The sequence below is a fragment of the Staurois parvus genome, unplaced genomic scaffold, assembly GCF_062004578.1.
Source record: "Staurois parvus isolate SC_StPar_1 unplaced genomic scaffold, SC_StPar_1.0 ptg000928l, whole genome shotgun sequence".
NCBI lineage: Eukaryota > Metazoa > Chordata > Amphibia > Anura > Ranidae > Staurois > Staurois parvus.
The window spans coordinates 283,370-301,485 of record NW_028318724.1 but is presented as its reverse complement, the minus strand read 5'-3'; the positions used below and the strand labels follow the sequence as shown (position 1 = coordinate 301,485).

Below are 18,116 nucleotides of genomic sequence, written 5' to 3'. Positions count from 1 at the left end.
CCGCAGAACTTTTTTCAGAGGGCATTTAACAGGCAGTGAAGAAGCATTTTTGTCACCTCCTCACTTCTTACTTTAACCCTTAAAATCCTGAGCCACAGCGCAGCAAATGTGTGCATTTGAATTGTTTGTGTTCAGTACTGGGGGGGGGGGGGGTAATGTTTGCCAAGCAGTGATGCTAAACATTGTGGTTGCCTCGTGTACACCCCTGTCTGCTGTCTTTGGAGTATAAGCGGGATTGATTGTGGGGCACCCATAAGGAATAAAATATATTTGAAATATATTTTAAAAATATTGTTCACAAATATATTGACATATATTTGAAATACAACAATTTTGGCCATATTCAATATATTTAAAAAAAAAAAAATTATATATATATATATATATATATATATATATATATATATACACACATATACTGCATGTTGAAAATGCATTTTTATTACAAATATATGAAAAGTATTTTTAGAAATACATTTCGAATATACTGTATGTCTTTAAAAATACAAATCTACATTTTTGGAATGCATTTACAGATATATGTAAAAATAATGTTAAATGTTAAAATGACATTTTTATATGTTAAAAAAAATCTGAAGAATGTATTTAAAAAAGTATATATTTTTAAAAATATATATTTTTTAAATATATTCTTCAGATTTTTTTAACATATAAAAATTAAATTTTAACAGATATATTTTTACATATATTTGTAAATGCATTCCAAAAATGTAGATTTGTATTTTTAAAGACATACAAGATATTTGAAATGTATTTTTAAAAATATTTTTCATATATTTTGTAATAAAAACGCATTTCAACATGCAGTGTATATATATATATATATATATATATATATATATATATATATATATATATATATATATATATATATATATGTATGTGTATATATATGTGTATATATATATGTGTATGTGTATATATATATATGTATGTGTGTATATATATATATATGTATGTGTGTGTATATATATATATGTGTATTTGTATGTATATATATATGTGTGCATAGATGTGTGTATATATATATATATATATATATATATATATATATATATGTGTGTGTATATATATATATATATATATATATGTGTGTGTGTGTATATGTATATATGTATGTATATATATATATTTATTTAAATATATTGAATATGGCCAAAATTGTAGTATTTCAAATATATGTCAATATATTTGGGAAGAATATTTGTAAAATATATTTCAAATATTTTCTTCCAAGTGGGCAATTAAAACCACATGCTTGTTTTTCCCACTACCCAGCTGCAAGTGTTAACCTAGCCTTAGACAGTTGTTACCAGAACAGGTCCCCTCTTTGAAAGATTTAGCCCCACATCCTGGAGATAACTATAACATTTTGGATCTTCCACTCTGTCTTGGTAACAATGGTTCCTAGGCTGAACAGAGAGAAAACGTCAATCATACCAAAGTTTTCAACATATTTGGGTGATTTAAGTATTACAGCTTTTCTGAGCTTGAATCATTCCCATGAAGTCATTATCCATCTGCATACATTCTTAGTACACAGGTACCATGCACAGTTTAATACTCCCTGAAATCAGCCCACACATTACATAAAATACATCATTATGATCATTATAGTATCCTGATTTCTTACTGTCTGTTCACATTCAGCACCAGACTGTGCCCTGCCAGCTTGAGGTGTTTCTGGAGGACTGGTTGCATCTCCTTGGTCAGAAACGTGAAGAACCTAAAAAATGAATTTTCATCATAATGAATTATAAACGTTCATTAGAAGTGAACATTAAATCTTGAGCAGTTCTCTGCATTCTTGTTGGAATGGGTTGCAGAAATCTAAGCTAAAGTAATTCTGAAAATGTTCTGATTTTAGCACACTTGCAGGGGCTGCTGGCTAGCATTAATAGGTCACTGGTTGGTTTCACTTGTTACCTGAAATTGCTCTTTGACTACAACCATCAAACAACATTGTGATCATTTCTGAGTACATGGAATACTTTTACCAGACAACTACAATATGTGCAGAAAGATACTAGCTTTGCGTTGAAGCATTTTCTCACACTGTGGGATTAAGTGTTACTAAACCCACAACAGTAAAATCAGTCTGAATATGCAGTAAAGCATGCTTGTTATACTCACTGTGGAACCTAAGGGGTTATTCCTCTGCATTGTGTAAAAAGGCTGTTTGATCCTGACTTCTCTGATCCTCCCCCCTCTTATCTGTTGATAAGACATATTGTGTGGAGGCAGTGGTGTATTTAGGTTTTGTGCTGCCCTAGGCAACACAAAAATTGCCTGCCTTCAGGGACACCGACCAACACCACCACCCTTCCCCCTCCCGCACAGAGAACTTGACAGTGACCAACAACACCCCTGCCTCCCACTCGGGAAAGCCTTCCACTACCCCCACCCCCCAGCAATATGGAAAAAGACACCCATCTTCAATGCTCTGGACATCCCTGGAATCAGGCTCCACATACACCATCAGTCTCTCTTGGATCCCACCTGGTTTCCATGGTGTGTGTGTCCCTTCTTTCATTCCTTCTTTTGAGGGGATTTTGCTGCCCCCCCTGAAAAATGCCACCCTAGGCAAGTGCCTTGTTTGCCTTGTGCTAAATACGCCCCTGTGTGGAGGCACTCTGCTCATGCTCAGTTTGGTGTGTATTGCTAGAGAGACTTTTTTTTTTTCTTGGGAGAATGCATGTGATCCGCACAGGACCAATTAGTACTGTCCAGACAGAGGTCAGAGGTGCTGCATCCTCCTACATAAGAAAGAAAACTCCTCCTGCAAGCTTTAACCAGTGCTCTGCTGAACACTGATAGAGGTCGCAAGACTGCTCTAACTGCTGATGAGAAAAGGTATTTACCAGTTTATATTTACTGAAATGATTACACTTCCATATAGTGTTTACTGTGGGAGACCAGATATAGTAAATGCAGGGTCCTGGGTTTAGTAACACTTTAAATGCAGTATCTAAAAGCAAATAGAATGTTCACATTGCAAGGAAGTTGCACTTATCAGGGAATTTTCCCTAGAATTTAATGAATGAGGTGATGCTCAGTTTTTCATCCATGTGGCTGGAGTCACCGTGAGCTGTACAAACACAGCTGTAGGTCCTAACTTGTCAGGTATGTGGATGCAGGTGTACGGCCCGAGCACAGACAGTGTGCATTTGGGGCCACTCACACCTGCTCACTTGTCAAATTAGGGCAAGCGGCTGTATTCATACAGCCGCTGCATCCCCACAGAATGACAAGTGGCTCCATCCCAAATCCTCCTTCATTCAGCCAGAGTACCTGTGTAAATGAACCTTTAATTCTATTTTTTTAACAATTTTTTTTTAGCAACCCTGTTGGGAAGTGGGGATGGGCTTTGGTGAAAAATCATTATGACAGACGTACCTAAAAAATGGATCTGTCCAGGCGCATGTTGTCACCAAGGACAGGAATTCCATCTTCATTCATTCTTCCTTCTGGGTTCTTTGGCTCCAGATGTTTGAATGGCCAAGCCGTGATGATATCACTCCCAGGCATGGTAGTCACGCTTGCAGCACAGCTCTCTCAATGGACGACATACCGTCCATTGAAAGCACAATGCGCATGCGTCGATGATACTACCGGCTGCAGAACATGTAAATATCTCCTAAGTGGTGCACAGTTTGGAGATATTCATTGTAGCTACAGGTAAGACTTTTTATAGGTTTATCTGTAGGTACAAGAAAAAAAAATAGACTTTACTATTACTTTAACCAGAACAGTTAGTAAATGGTTAAATAGAAGGAGCTGATACATGGATTTGCAGAGGGAGCTGGCGATGCAGGGGAGAAGAAGCAAAGTTACACAGGTCAGAGGAATGAGGGGCTTTCAACGGTGGACTGAAAGGAAGCAGTGTGGGCAGAGGAGTCAGAAGTCCAGCTACATAAAGCATACTAAGCTGCACTGGGACCAGATCAGGGGTGGACTGACAACTCATGGGTCCCCCGGGCAATAAGGGATCATGGGGCCCCTGTGTCCTTGCCCAAACTCAAAAAAGCCTATGAAAAAGGTACCAGGGGCATCTCATGGGGCCCCCTACTAACCCTGGGCCCTCGAGCAGTGCCTGAGTTTACAAATGGTCAGTCCACCCCTGGACCAGATAAAAGGCAGCAATAGAATGATGTGGCAGTAAATTCTTCATTCCATGGGAATGCAGCTGATCAGATGGGCAGTTGGAGCACTGGGATCAGAGAGACAGGGAAGATGAGATGAGGAGTGCAAGAAGGAAGGACTGTGGGGAGATTAAATGAGGCACAATCAATGGGACTGAGAAGGGGAAAGATCAGAGTGTGCAGATAAACAAATTTACAGAGGTAACGGACTTAGTACAGCTAATATTAGAGCCGGCACTGCAGGGGGATGGGGGGGGGGCCCGATCACATGGGGGGTGGTTGATCAGACATGGGCAGCGCAGGGAGGGGGATCTGTGCGGCGGGGCGGAAGGACAATTACAGAATGATGCACTGTGTCTCTGTAGCAGCTTAAAGCCAGACGGAGGGAAAGGGGGAAAACCAGCTTTCAGCTGCTGGAGGGAGAGGGGCAGACAGAGTCCATCATGCTGTAATTGTCCCTCCACCCTGCTGCACAGATCCCTCTGCTGTCTGGGGCCCACTGTGTGCCTGGGCCCCCTACAGGAGGCCCAGTGATACCCCCCTATCTGCAGCCCTGACAACGTTTGTGTGTCAGGGCCTACAGCACTACATGTATGACTAGTCCGACAAATTGAGTGCACATACATGGTTCCATACTTCCGTCCCTCTCATTTATGAAAAGAAGAATGAGTTGCTCAGAGATCTCACAACAAATTGGAAATCTAGGTTGGTAAAACCTTCACTTCAAAAGTTGATAATGATATACCCATAAACAACCCAATTTGGGGAGCCATGTCATCTGCTGGTGTTGGTCCACTGTGCTTCATTAAGTCCAGGGTCAATGCAGCCGTCTACCAGGAGATTTTGGAGCACTTCATGCTTCCTTCTGCAGACGGGCTTTATGGGGATGCTGACTTCATTTTCCAGCAAGACTTGGCACCTGCCCACACTGCCAAAAGCACCAAAACCTGGTTCAATGACCCTGGGATTACTGTGCTTGATTGGCCAGCAAACTCACCTGACCTGAACCCCATAGAGAATCTATGGGGCATTGCCAAGAGAAAGATGAGAGACATGAGACCGAACAATGCAGAAGAGCTGAAGGCCGCAATTGAAGCATCCTGGTCTTCCACCCTGCTGCACAGATCCCTCTGCTGTCTGGGGCCCCCTGTGTGCCTGGGCCCCCTACAGGAGGCCCGGTGATACCCCCTATCTGCAGCCCTGACAACGTTTGTGTGTCAGGGCCTACAGCACTACATGTATGACTAGTCCGACAAACTGAGTGCACATACATGGTTCCATACTTCCGTCCCTCTCATTTATGAAAAGAAGAATGGGTTGCTCAGAGATCTCACAACAAATTGGAAATCTAGGTTGGTTAAACCTTCACTTCAAATGTTGATAATGATATACCCATAAACAACCCAATTTTCACTCAAGCATTGTACTCTGCCCTCAATCGGGGCAGAATCAAGTTATTGTTATCTGGCTAAATCTGATGTGTTTGTGCAGTACTGGGGTCCTTGGTTTAAATCTCAAAAAGGACACTACCTTTATGGAGTTTGCAGGTCCCCCTATGCTTGTCTGAGTTTCCTCCCACACTCCAAAGACATGCTGGTAGGTTAATTGGCTCCTGTCTAATTTGATCCTAGTTTGTGTATATACAGGTGAAACTCAAAAAATTAGAATATCGTGCAAACGTTCATGTATTTCAGTGATGCAACTTAAAAGGTGAAACTAATATATGAGATAGACTCATTACATGCAAAGCAAGATAGTTCAAGCCGTGATTTGTCATCATTGTGATGATTATGGCTTACAGCTCATGAAAACCCCAAATCCATAATCTCAGAAAATTAGAATATTGTGAAAAGGTGCAATATTCTAGGCTCAAAGTGTCCCACTCTAATCAGCTAATTAAGCCATAACACCTGCAAAGGGTTCCTGAGCCTTTAAATGGTCTCTCAGTCTGGTTCAGTAGGAATAACAATTGTGGGAAAGACTGCTGACCTGACAGTTGTGCAGAAAACCATCATTGACACCCTCCATAAGGAGGGAAAGCCTCAAAAGGTAATTGCAATAGAAGTTGGATGTTCCCAAAGTGCTGCATCAAAGCACATTAATAGAAAGTTATGTGGAAGTGAAAAGTGTGGAAGAAAAAGGTACACAAGCAGCAGGGATGACCGCAGCCTGGAGAGGATTGTCAGGAAAAGGCCATTCAAAAGTGTTGGGGACTTTCACAAGGAGTGGACTGAGGCTGGAGTCAGTGTATCAAGAGCCACCACACACAGACGGATCCTGGACATGGGTATTCCTCTTGTCAAGCCGCTCCTGAACAACAAACAACGTCAGAAGCGTCTTACCTGGGCTAAAGAAAAACAGACCTGGTCTGTTGCTCAGTGGTCCAAAGTCCTCTTTTCTGATGAGAGCAACTTTTGCATCTCATTTGGAAACCAAGGACCCAGAGTATGGAGGAAGAATGGAGAGGCACACACTGCAAGATGCATGAAGTCCAGTGTGAAGTTTCCACAGTCTGTGTTGATTTGGGGAGCCATGTCATCTGCTGGTGTTGGTCCACTGTGCTTCATTAAGTCCAGGGTCAACGTAGCCGTCTACCAGGAGATTTTGAAGCATTTCAAGCTTCCTTCTGCAGACGAGCTTTATGCGGATGCTGACTTCATTTTTTAGCAGGACTTGGCACCTCCCCACACTGCCAAAAGCACCAAAACCTGGTTCAATGACCGTGGGATTACTGTGCTTGATTGGCCAGCAAACTCGCCTGACCTGAACCCCATAGAGAATCTATGGGGCATTGCCAAGAGAAATATGAGAGACATGAGACCAAACAATGCAGAAGAGCTGAAGGCTGCTATTGAAGCATCCTGGTCTTCTATAACACCTCAGCAGTGCCACAGGCTGATAGCTTCCATGCCACGCCGCATTGAGGCAGTAATTGCTGCAAAAGGGGCCCAAACCAAGTACTGAGTACATATGCATGCTTATACTTTTCAGAGGTCCGATATTGTTCTATGTACAATCCTTGTTTTATTGATTGCATGTAATATTCTCATTTTCTGAGATTGTGGATTTGGGGTTTTCATGAGCTGTAAGCCATAATCATCACAATTATGACAAATCACGGCTTGAACTATCTTGCTTTGCATGTAATGAGTCTATCTCATATATTAGTTTCACCTTTTAAGTTGCTTTACTGAAATAAATGAACTTTTGCACGATATTCTAATTTTTCGAGTTTCACGTCCATATGTGGTAGGAAATTTGTAAGCACCTTTAGGACAAAAACTGATGTGAAGGTACAAAATACACCAACCAGCCATAGCCTTATGACCCTCTTTTGCAGCCCTGACCCATTGCAGCATGAATTCCACTTGATCTCTGAAGGTATGCTGTAGTATCTGGCACAATGTAGTCAGTAGAAGTCCTGCAAGCTGGGACCTCCACGGATTGGACTTGTTTTTCCAGCACATCCCACAGATGCTCGATGAATTGAGATTGGGAGAATATGGAGGCCAAGTCAACACCTTGAACTCATCACCTTAGGTGATCACAGCGGAAGTGGGAGCTGGTATCTGTCAAATTCAGTACGCACTCCCCAAAGGTGCCAATCCTTAACGGGGAGTGGGGGACAACGGCTTAAAGCGGAATTTCCCCTATTGGGTGGAGCTCCACTTTGACATTTAGCTGACTAAAGTTCAATTTTATCACAACATTTCAATGATAACAATGATGCTTACCTTCTTTATCTGCAAAGCTGTGTCTCCTTCTGATCCAAGCAACACTAGAAACAGTGAGGCAGCAAGGCTCAAAGGGGAGCAGAGAATATTGCTATCAATGTCAGAGCTGTTTATTTCTTTCAAAATGTCCAATGCAAAATTACCGATGCTTTTAGTCATGGGTTCCATGGTCTCCTAAATCACACTGACAGATAAAAGCAGATTGATTAATTCACCAGCATATTTTATAGTTCATGGGGTTGATATACTAAAATAATCCTATTAAGAGGGATTTAATATAGTAGAAAATGCTCATGCAACAACAGCAACATAAAAGTGTTCAATTATCTATTGTTTCTTTAGTCATCAAATCATGATCAAGCAAAAGCTTTTTTTTTTTTTTAATTTCTCCTGCATTGCTTCACTTTATTCAGTAAAGTATATGTAAACCCTTACCTTGTAAAACAACCCATGCAGTTTAAAATGGAAATGAAAGGAAAAAACATTTGTGTATATATAGGTGGTCACATTTCCTCTGCTCTCAGGTGCATAAGAGCTGAGGGAGGGGAAACAGCAGCACACTAATCTTCCCAGTGAATGGCTATGTGTGTGGGGTGGGGGAGGGTGTCAGGACAAGTCAGATCATTGAATGAGAGTGGCCTGAGTTCCTGACACAGCTAGAGAACTGACCACCCTGTGCTCTTATGCCTAGTGTGATCAGTTTTTAATAGGAAGGAAGATGGACTAGCAAGGACTCCAGGGTTTTCATACATAGAAGGCAAAACAAAGGGAACGGTACTTTTTCATACAAGTACATGGTACAGCAGACATACATCAGGAATATGAAATGTTGGGTTTAGGTAGGTAAACATTTTACTTTGCTAAGTGTAAATTCTCTACCATGGGGTTTTTCTGACCAAGGCTCGTGCAGAGATTGTCAGGGGCTCCTTGAACTTTTTTCCCCTGATCACCAATATAAAGAAGCATTTCTCCAATAACCGCCAATGTTATGGAGCACTTTTCACTTTACTGTAAGAGGACAATTTTTATAGACTGTGCTTTTTTTCTGGCCATTATTTATTTATCTTTGTATAGAGCAAATGAGTGTTTAGCTCTCAGCTCTGGGTGGCAAGAGCAAGGATTGTTTAACTGTTCAGCTCTGGGTGGCAAATATTCTAGATATGGCAAATAATTTATTCTTTTATTTAAAACTTTCGACAGCTTACTGATCACTTTCACACGGGGCGGACCCGTTTAGCGAATCCGCTTGCTCAGCAGGGATCTCTCCGCTGATCCCCGCTGAGCAAGCGGATGACAGGTCTGTGTCCGCTCCGCTACTGCAGAGCAGACACAGAGCAGCTCACTCTCCTCAATGGGCGGTCAGATGAAAAGGAAATGCCTGTCCATTTCCATCTGACCCGATCCAACGGACAGAAGGGAAATTGGATCCCAATCTGTCTCTTTTTTGTGGGCTGGAATGTATTGGATCTCAGCGGGTGCAAACGGACACATGTCTGTTTACACCCACCGCTCCATAGAGAAGAATGGAGGTTCTGATCTGGTCTTCCTGAAAAACGGGCAGGCAGACCCGATTGGAACGTCCATGTGAAAGAGGCCTTACTGAGGAAATTTTTAGCAGTGGTTCCCTGAGGCCTCAAATCATTTCAAGGGTATTATCAGGGTTAAAATAAAAGTTAAGAAAGGCTGTTCCACCTTAATAAATTCCTCTCATGTTTAGAATATTGAAAAATGTCACTGTGATACTTTTTTTTCTTCAGATGAGTTATAATAATTTAAATAATGACCTAGTCCAGGGGTTTTCAAACTGTGGCCCGCGGGCAGAATGTGGACCTTTGCTTGCCTTTATCTGGCCCTTAGGGCACTATCCCTCCCACTGACACCAAAGACAGAACACTATGCCTCCCACTGACAACAACAATGGGACACTGTTCCTTCCACTGACACAGACGATGGGGTACTATTCCTCCCACTGACACCAGCGATGGGGCACTATTCCTTCCACTGACACCAGTGATGAATGGGACACTATTCCTTCCACTGACACCAATGATGGGGCATTATTCCTCCCACTGGCACCAACGATGTGGCATTATTCCTCCCACTGACACCAATGATGGGGCACTATTCCTCCCACTGACACCAATGATGGGGCACTATTCCTCCACTGACACCAATGATGGGGCACTATGCCTCCCACTGACACCAGTGATGAGACACTATTCCTTCCACTGACACCAATAATGGGGCACTATTCCTCCAACTGACACCAGTGATGAGGCACTATTCCTTCCACTGACACCAATGATGGGGAACTATTCCTCCCACTGAAACCAATTTTTTTTACTCCCACTGACCACCAAGCCTATGGCACTTTCTACTCCCACTGGTCACAGTCCGGCCCCCCTGAAGCTTGAAGGGCAGTAAACCAGACCTTTGTTTTGAAAGTTTGGAGACCCCTGATCTAGTCAACCTAGGATGGTTTGCTTACTATCCAAACCAAACTTCATATCAGCCATGTCATTCCATGTGAACTAATCAATCCAGGTGTGCAAACAATATATACAGCTGAAGATATTAATAAACATGGTTCCTATTAGAACTGAAGGGCTAGGTTCCCGTATAATTTCCCTTCTAAGTGAGGGATTGTTTTTTTAGTGAAAGTGTGGCTGTATCTGCTCTATCTAGCTTGTTTTGCATCCTCAACAGTGGGAAATGAATAATGCATCCATGAAATAAAAATTGAGGGGTAGAAGGAGCATATGCCTTATGGCGATATAACAGAACAAATTATTTATAAGGAGATAAACAAGAAAGAAAGGGAAAAAGGAAAAAAAGAAAGATAGATTCGGGAGTGGGCTTTCAATACTTTGCAGCACTTTAGAGGAAGTATGTCTTCTTAAAATAGAAGGGGAAATCAGCTCCAATTAATTGTTCCATTGTACATTGTCTTGTAGCATGATGGGAATATATACAATCTTGAACTCAGTGTTTCAAAGTACATATAATTAAACAGGTTAGGCCAGAAAGGGCGTGTTAAACTGCCTTATTTAACAAAGCTTCAAACAGATTTCAACTTGTTCAGCCTCACCTAGATTTTTTACAATCTTGATGCACCACATACAAATTTGTAACATATAATATAGAAAACATGATATCTATTGGATTCAAGGAAGCTTTTGTAGTCTGGCATTCTGTTTGTTATGTTTGTGATGTTATCAACATTTCATTTTCTTTTAGATTGGTCTCAAATGGGAAGCAGAGAAAGCATATAAGAGTATGTGCAGGAGGAGGGGTAGGGAGTGTATGGCGTTGGATAGTATGTGCAGGGAGAGGGGTATGGAGTGTGGTGATCTGAAGGGAGAGGGGTAGGGAGTGTATGGCGGTGGATAGTGTGTGCAGGGAGAGGGGTATGGAGTGTATGGCGGTGGATAGTATGTGCAGGGAGAGGGTGTGACGATTGCGGTGTCAGACCCCAGCCCTTCTCACCAAACTCACCAATCTAAAACCACACTGTCACGTGCGTAACAATGATACGCCCAGCTGCACCCTGCACAAAGATTTCCAGCTAATGGACCACAATCTGTGTGCTTGCAGCCTGGGAGTGATTGTTACTGGGTCAGGTTAATTACGCAATTAACCCTTCACACTGCCACCACCTCCTTTTTGTACAGAGACAGAGGAAACTCAGCAATATCAGCAATAACACTATGATGGTTGAATAATCGTCTGTATACCACTGTCACCGCAGGCAGGTTATACAGAGGTTTAAACACACACAGTAGCGCTCTTCAGAGACAGGGGTCTTTAGTTTGCATTAAAGAGCTTTAGAAACAGTTCAACACTTTCAGAAGGCAAGATTTATTACTAAAAGGTCAAAAGGGTGCAATCAACATATTTACAGAAAAAAGATGTAGCCAATATATATATATAAATATACAGAGAGCAATAACACAGCAAAGAGATAACAGAAAGAAATTTAGGGAGGTAACGTACTTGCCAAACGTCCTGGTTTAAGCAGATAAAGTTTCCTGAGCCAAAAGGGTGCCTTATCTCCTAAAGTTAGTTCCGATGTTAAAAGGGAGAATCTTTAACTTAGCTCAACTCAGCTCAGCTTAACTCCAAGCATAACAGCCTTTTTCCAGGAACTCAGCAGGGTGTCTCCTTAAAGCAGAGAACCAATCGCCTCATTTGGGGAGGGGTGTTGTAGGCGGGGAGCTCAGGCTATTACCAAATCCCTTGCAAATTATACTATGGTCAATAACTTTTCCTAGGTACCTGTAACATTCTATCCACGGGTAGATTAATATGCAGGATCATCTGCTGAACATCTAGATATGAAAGATGACATACCTGCTGGGATGGTTAAGGAGATATCATTTTCTGTTCTCCTGTTTGTGTCAGCTAGGGGGTGTAATAGATCAGACGACTTGTATTAAAGTGACCGGTCTGAATATATGCCTGGTTTTTATTTAAGTCTTTCATATTCCAAGATATGTAATCATAGGGGAAAGTGGATGTTGAATGTGATGTCTGCTTTATGGCTTATCTGGAATCTCTTTGAGGCTCAGCGAAGGACTGGTTTATGGTTTTACGATCCTTTTCCAAGCAGAGTCTCGCAGACATCTTGGGGCCAGGCTAGTTGGGGTTTATAGCCATGAGCTCTCCCGCTGGGCCTTGATGCCTTTTTGAACTCAGCATCCAGGGACCACGTGTCACTCAACAGAGAGGGAGGGGGGATCTGGAGGAGATAGATACAAGATGGAGGGTTTGGAGCAACATGGATGACTGCGTCCATCTCTGTGTGCACGATTGCTACTGAGCGGTATGGAGTGTGGTGGGTATGATGTGCAGGGAGAGGGGTACGGAGTATATGGCGGTGGATAGTATGTGCAGGGAGAGGGTTATGGAGTGTGGTGGGTATTTTGTGCAGGGAGAGGGGTACGGAGTGTATGGCGGTGGATAATATGTGCAGGGAGAGGGGTATGGAGTGTGGTGGGTATGATGTGCAGGGAGAGGGGTACGGAGTGTATGGCAGTGGATAGTATGTGCAGGGAGAGGGGTATGGAGTATGGTGGGTATGATTTGCAGGGAGACGGGTACAGAGTGTATGGCGGTGGATAGTATGTGCAGGGAGAGGGGTATGGAGTGTGGTGGGTATGATGTGCAGGGAGAGGGGTACAGAGTGTATGGAGGAGGATAGTATGTGCAGGTAGAGGGGTATGGAGTGTGGTGGGTATGATGTGCAGGGAGAGGGGTACGGAGTGTATGTGCGGTGGATAGTATGTGCAGGGAGAGGGGTATGGAGTGTGGTGGGTATGATGTGCAGGGAGAGGGGTACGGAGTGTATGGCGGTGGATAGTATGTGCAGGGAGAGGGGTATGGGGTGTGGTGGGTATTATGTGCAGGGAGAGGGGTTACGGAGTGTATGGCGGTAGATAGTATGTGCAGGGAGAAGGGTATGGAGTGTGGTGGGTATGATGTGCAGGGAGAGGGGTACGGAGTGTATGGCGGTGGATAGTATGTGCAAGGAGAGGGGTATGGAGTGTATGGCGGTGGATATTATGTGCAGGGAGAGGGGTATGGAGTGTATGGCAGTGGATAGTATGTGCAGGGAGAGGGGTATGGAGTGTGGTGGGTATGATGTGCAGGGAGAGGGGTATGGAGTGTATGGCGGTGGATAGTATGTGCAGGGAGAGGGGTATGGAGTGTGGTGGGTATGATGTGCAGGGAGAGGAGTAGGGAGTGTACGGCGGTGGATAGTATGTGCAGGGAGAGGGGTGTATGGCGGTGGGTAGTATGTGCAGAGAGAGTGGTGTGGAATATATGGCAGTGGGTAGTATGTGAAGGGAGAGAAGTGTGGAGTGTATGGCGGCGGGTAGTACGTGCAGGAGGAGGGGTAGGGAGTGTATGGCGGTGGATAGTATGTGCAGGGAGAGGGGGTATGGAGAGTGGTGGGTATGATGTGCAGGGAGAGGAGTATGGAGTGTGGTGGGTATGATGTGCAGGGAAAGGGGTACAGAGTGTATGATGGTGGGCAGTATGTGCAGGGAGGGGAGTGTATGGCGGTAGGTAGTATGTGCAGGAGAGAAGTGTGGAATATATGGCAGTGGGTAGTATGTGAAGGGAGAGGAGTGTGGAGTGTATGGCGGTGGGTATGATGTGCAGGGAGAGGGGTACGGAGTGTATGGCGGTGGATAGTATGTGCAGGGAGAGGGGTATGGAGTGTGGTGGGTATGATGTGCAGGGAGAGGGGTACAAAGTGTATGGTGGTGGATAGTATGTGCAGGGAGAGGGGTATGGAAAGTGGTGGGTATGATGTGCAGGGAGAGGGGGTATAGAGAGTGGTGGGTATGATGTGCAGGGAAAGGGGGTATGGAGAGTGGTGGGTATGATGTGCAGGGAGATGGGTACGGAGTGTATGGCGGTGGATAGTATGTGCAGGGAGAGGTGGTATGGAAAGTGGTGGGTATGATGTGCAGGGAGAGGGGTATGGAGTATATGGCGGTGGATAGCATGTGCAGGGAGAGGGGTACGGAGTGTGGTGGGCAGTATGTGTAGGGAGAGGGTTAGGGAGTGTATGGCGGTGGATAGTATGTGCAGGAAAAGGGGTACGGAGTGTGGTGGGTATGATGTGCAGGGAGAGGGGTACAGAGTGTGGTGGGTATGATGTGCAGGGAGAGGGGTACGGAGTGTATGGCGGTGGATAGTATGTGCAGGGAGAGGGGTACGGAGTGTGGTGGGCAGTATGTGTAGGGAGAGGGGTATGGAGTGTGGTGGGCAGTATGTGCAGGGAGAGGAGTACGGAGTGTATGGCGGTGGGTATGATGTGCAGGGAGAGCGGTACGGAGTGTATGGCGGTGGATAGTATGTGCAGGGAGAGGGGTATGGAGTGTGGTGTGTAGAATGTGCAGGGAGAGGGGTATGGAGTGTGGTATGTAGTATGTGCAGGGAAAGGGGTGCAGAGTGTATGTTAGTGGGTAGTATGTGCACCTAGAACACTCCCCCATCCACAGCTCACCCCTCTACACCTAGAACACCCCGCCGCACCTAGGATATGTCCCCCCCCTCCACAGCTCTTACTGTTCAGCCAATCAGGTCCTCTCACTCCTTTGCACATAGAACCCCCCCCCAGCCACTCCTCTCACCCCTCTGCAGCCCCTTCTTGTCCACAGAATCACCTCCAGTGCTGGACATTCCAAAGCCCCTCTCAGGGCCTGCATCATCTTGATACAGAAGCCTACAGGCTGTACTCAGCTGCCACCACTTGGCACACAGATGTCAGCAGAGGGAAGGGGAGATCTGTGGGCACACTGCAGAAGGAGGGTGGCAATTGCAGAACGATGCCCTGTGTCTCTCCCTGTAGCTAAAAGCCAGTGGGGGAAAGAAACCAGCATTCAGCTGCTGCAGGGAGATACACAGACACATGAGGACCAGTGGTACCCCCCTATCAGCCCTGCTGGTAGTTCGGACACTGTTTCTGCACTTCCTGATGACGATCCATTGATCGAAACCGGTCGAGATCTGCTGACGCAACTTCTGCTGACGTAATTTCCGCCCTTTGGTACGCTGGAACGCTGGGGCCATCTTGGTTCCTATTCACAGGCAGCAAGGCTGAATACACTGAGTGCCAGCTTATGGGCGGTTTGCTTGTGAGTTTTATTCTTATAATTTTCCCCCATCATTAAAGTTTTTTATGGTTTTACACTATGGGATGTTTGCTTTTGTTTCTGTTCACATGCTGAAACTTGGTTTACTGCCTGGGAGGAGAGGAGAGTTTAAAAAGGCTCTTTTGAAACTACACTATCATTTATATCCACGCTGGTCATAATCCTATTGGTTACTATCGGCCAGATCGCATGATTCCCAAGAATGAATATTGGTGCCATTCTTACCATCATCATTGGGCTAGTCCCAAACCAGGTGCTTAAGACCAACCTAGAGATAGGTGGTCCATGGCTAAGGGTGAGTGCACATCCATGTGGGGCACTGATTGAGCACAGAGGAGCACCTGTCATTTTTTGCACGAAGTTCACCAATTAGTATTCCGAACCTGGGCACTTTATTTTTCTGAATTGGGACTGAATGTTACAATTATTCACTTTGTATATGTGAAGCAATATTACTCATGTATTGTCAAATTTAATGCACTTAATTTATGCGCAGTCAACATGGTATTTTGTTCTCTAACAAAACAACTCCCACATTTCGTGTTATCATTAACAAGATATATAGCTGATGCTCTGAAATGTTTGTCTGTATTACTCAGATACATGTTTACTGCATTACTATGTACTTACCTTTTTTGTGCTACTTATACTGCATTGGCTTTGGAATGTAAACCTTGTCTTCTGTCTTAGAAACTGACAGTAAAAATATATTCAACACTAAAATAAGATTGTAACAAACTACCACTCATCATTGGATGCTACTGAGTACATTTTGCTAGAGAATCTGTTTTTGCAGAGCGCATTGAAAAGTTTTCCCCCAGCAGTATGCATATTTTGACATTTTCAAAAATTGGCGCTGCAGAACATCCCCACCCTGTCCCATAATTCAATGCACGCATGATCTGGTGTTCTTCAGTATCAACTCTGAAAAACCAAGAGCTGTAACACGACTCACTGCATCACGTTATGGGTGCTTCCAAGATGCCTTACAGTTATACTTTCCAAAAGCTGATAGCGGTTATCACCTGACTCTGACAACTATTCATGTACAGGGGTGGACTGACCATTTGGAAACTCGGGCACTGCCTGAGGGCCCCGGGGTCAGTAGGGGGCCCCATGAGATGCACCTGGTACCTTTTTCATAGGCTTGTTTGAGTTTGGGCAAGGACACAGGGGCCCCATGATCCCCTATTGCCCGGGGGCCCCATGAGTTGTCAGTCTGCCCCTGTTCAGGTATCACGTCTGGTGACAGCTTTATTTAATGTCCTCACCCTTTCCAGTACCACATACCTATTTTGCATTTGCTCCCCTACCCCTCTGCTTCATATAGAAATTTAAGTGAATATTTTTTTTGTAGCTAATCAGCAGATATTGTATGTAAATCTTATTTTAGAAGTATGTCACTAATAATAATAATGAGTTTTAAGTTAAACAGATTATTTCAAATGAGATAATGTAACATGTTTTTAATTTCAAGTAATAAGGCAAAAATGTTGTTCGGTGTTCTAGTCTGAGCACATAGATAGTTCACCTGCACTGCCACCTGTGGATGAGCATATTGCATGTCATCTAACCTTCCGAAACTCAACCTGTCCCAATAGAAAACATGTATTCTTTGTAGCGATGGAGAACAAAGCAGAAGTAAAAGTGATCAATATCTATGAGCAACCTAAATTATATACAATATTGGCTGCATGGTCTGCATAAAAGGCCCTATAGTCAAACATTTTTCCAGCATTCTAACCCAAATCAGGACAGACCTAATCTGTGTTTCTGTTTTAAAATTAACATTTTTTTAAATGTATTTATAAAACATTTAATGTCTGAAGATATGGCAGATTTTATTGTATCAATTTCAAAATCTGATATCTGTTATCAATATCAACACATCAGTACTATTCATCTGACTGTACAGCTGACACGTACTTCCAATTTGAAACCTTAATTCTACACATTAATATGTACTGACGGACACAGATAACAGTATATTACCTTCTCTCCTGGGCAAGGTGAAGGACTGCAGTTCAGTAGATTAGGGCAAGGTAGATTTTGCAAGAGTAGTTTTATATTCACCACACCCCCGTTTTTATAGTTCTAGAGTTATTAGCATAATCCTCCCATATGCACATTTCCTAAGAATCATAAAACATTTTTTTTATCTACAGATACAAAGCCTAATGACATAAGTACTGAGCTTATTCTTTGTAATATTCCGTTTTATATCTTTTAGTGATAGAACTCCATCAAGTACAAAAATGCTATTGGAAAATTTGTCACAAGCAAGAATATACAGGTGAAACTCGAAAAATTAGAATATTGTGTAAAAGTTCATTTATTTCAGTAATGCAACTTAAAAGGTGAAACTAATATATGAGAGAGACTCATTACATGCAAAGCAAGATAGTTCAAGCCGTGATTTGTCATAATTGTGATGATTATGGCTTACAGCTCATGAAAACCCCAAATCCACAATCTCAGAAAATTAGAATATTACATGCAATCAATAAAACAAGGATTGTACATAGAACAATATCGGACCTCTGAAAAGTATA

The 18,116-nt window shown here is 43.3% G+C and overlaps 1 protein-coding gene across 1 annotated transcript in view; it reads right to left on the bottom strand.

Annotated features, from left to right (window-relative positions):
- The window catches only part of LOC149441979 (serpin B11-like), a 45,751-nt gene extending 28,138 nt beyond the window's left edge, over positions 1–17,613 (bottom strand). The window contains exons 1-3 of the mRNA XM_089656676.1: positions 17,557–17,613; positions 7,898–8,081; positions 1,655–1,747 (exon numbers count right to left, since the gene is read on the bottom strand). Of these exons, the coding sequence (XP_089512802.1) occupies positions 1,655–1,747; positions 7,898–8,065 (261 nt within the window). The 5' untranslated portion in view covers positions 8,066–8,081; positions 17,557–17,613. The remainder of the gene's footprint in view (positions 1–1,654; positions 1,748–7,897; positions 8,082–17,556) is intronic.
- Positions 17,614–18,116: the final 503 nt, after the last annotated feature.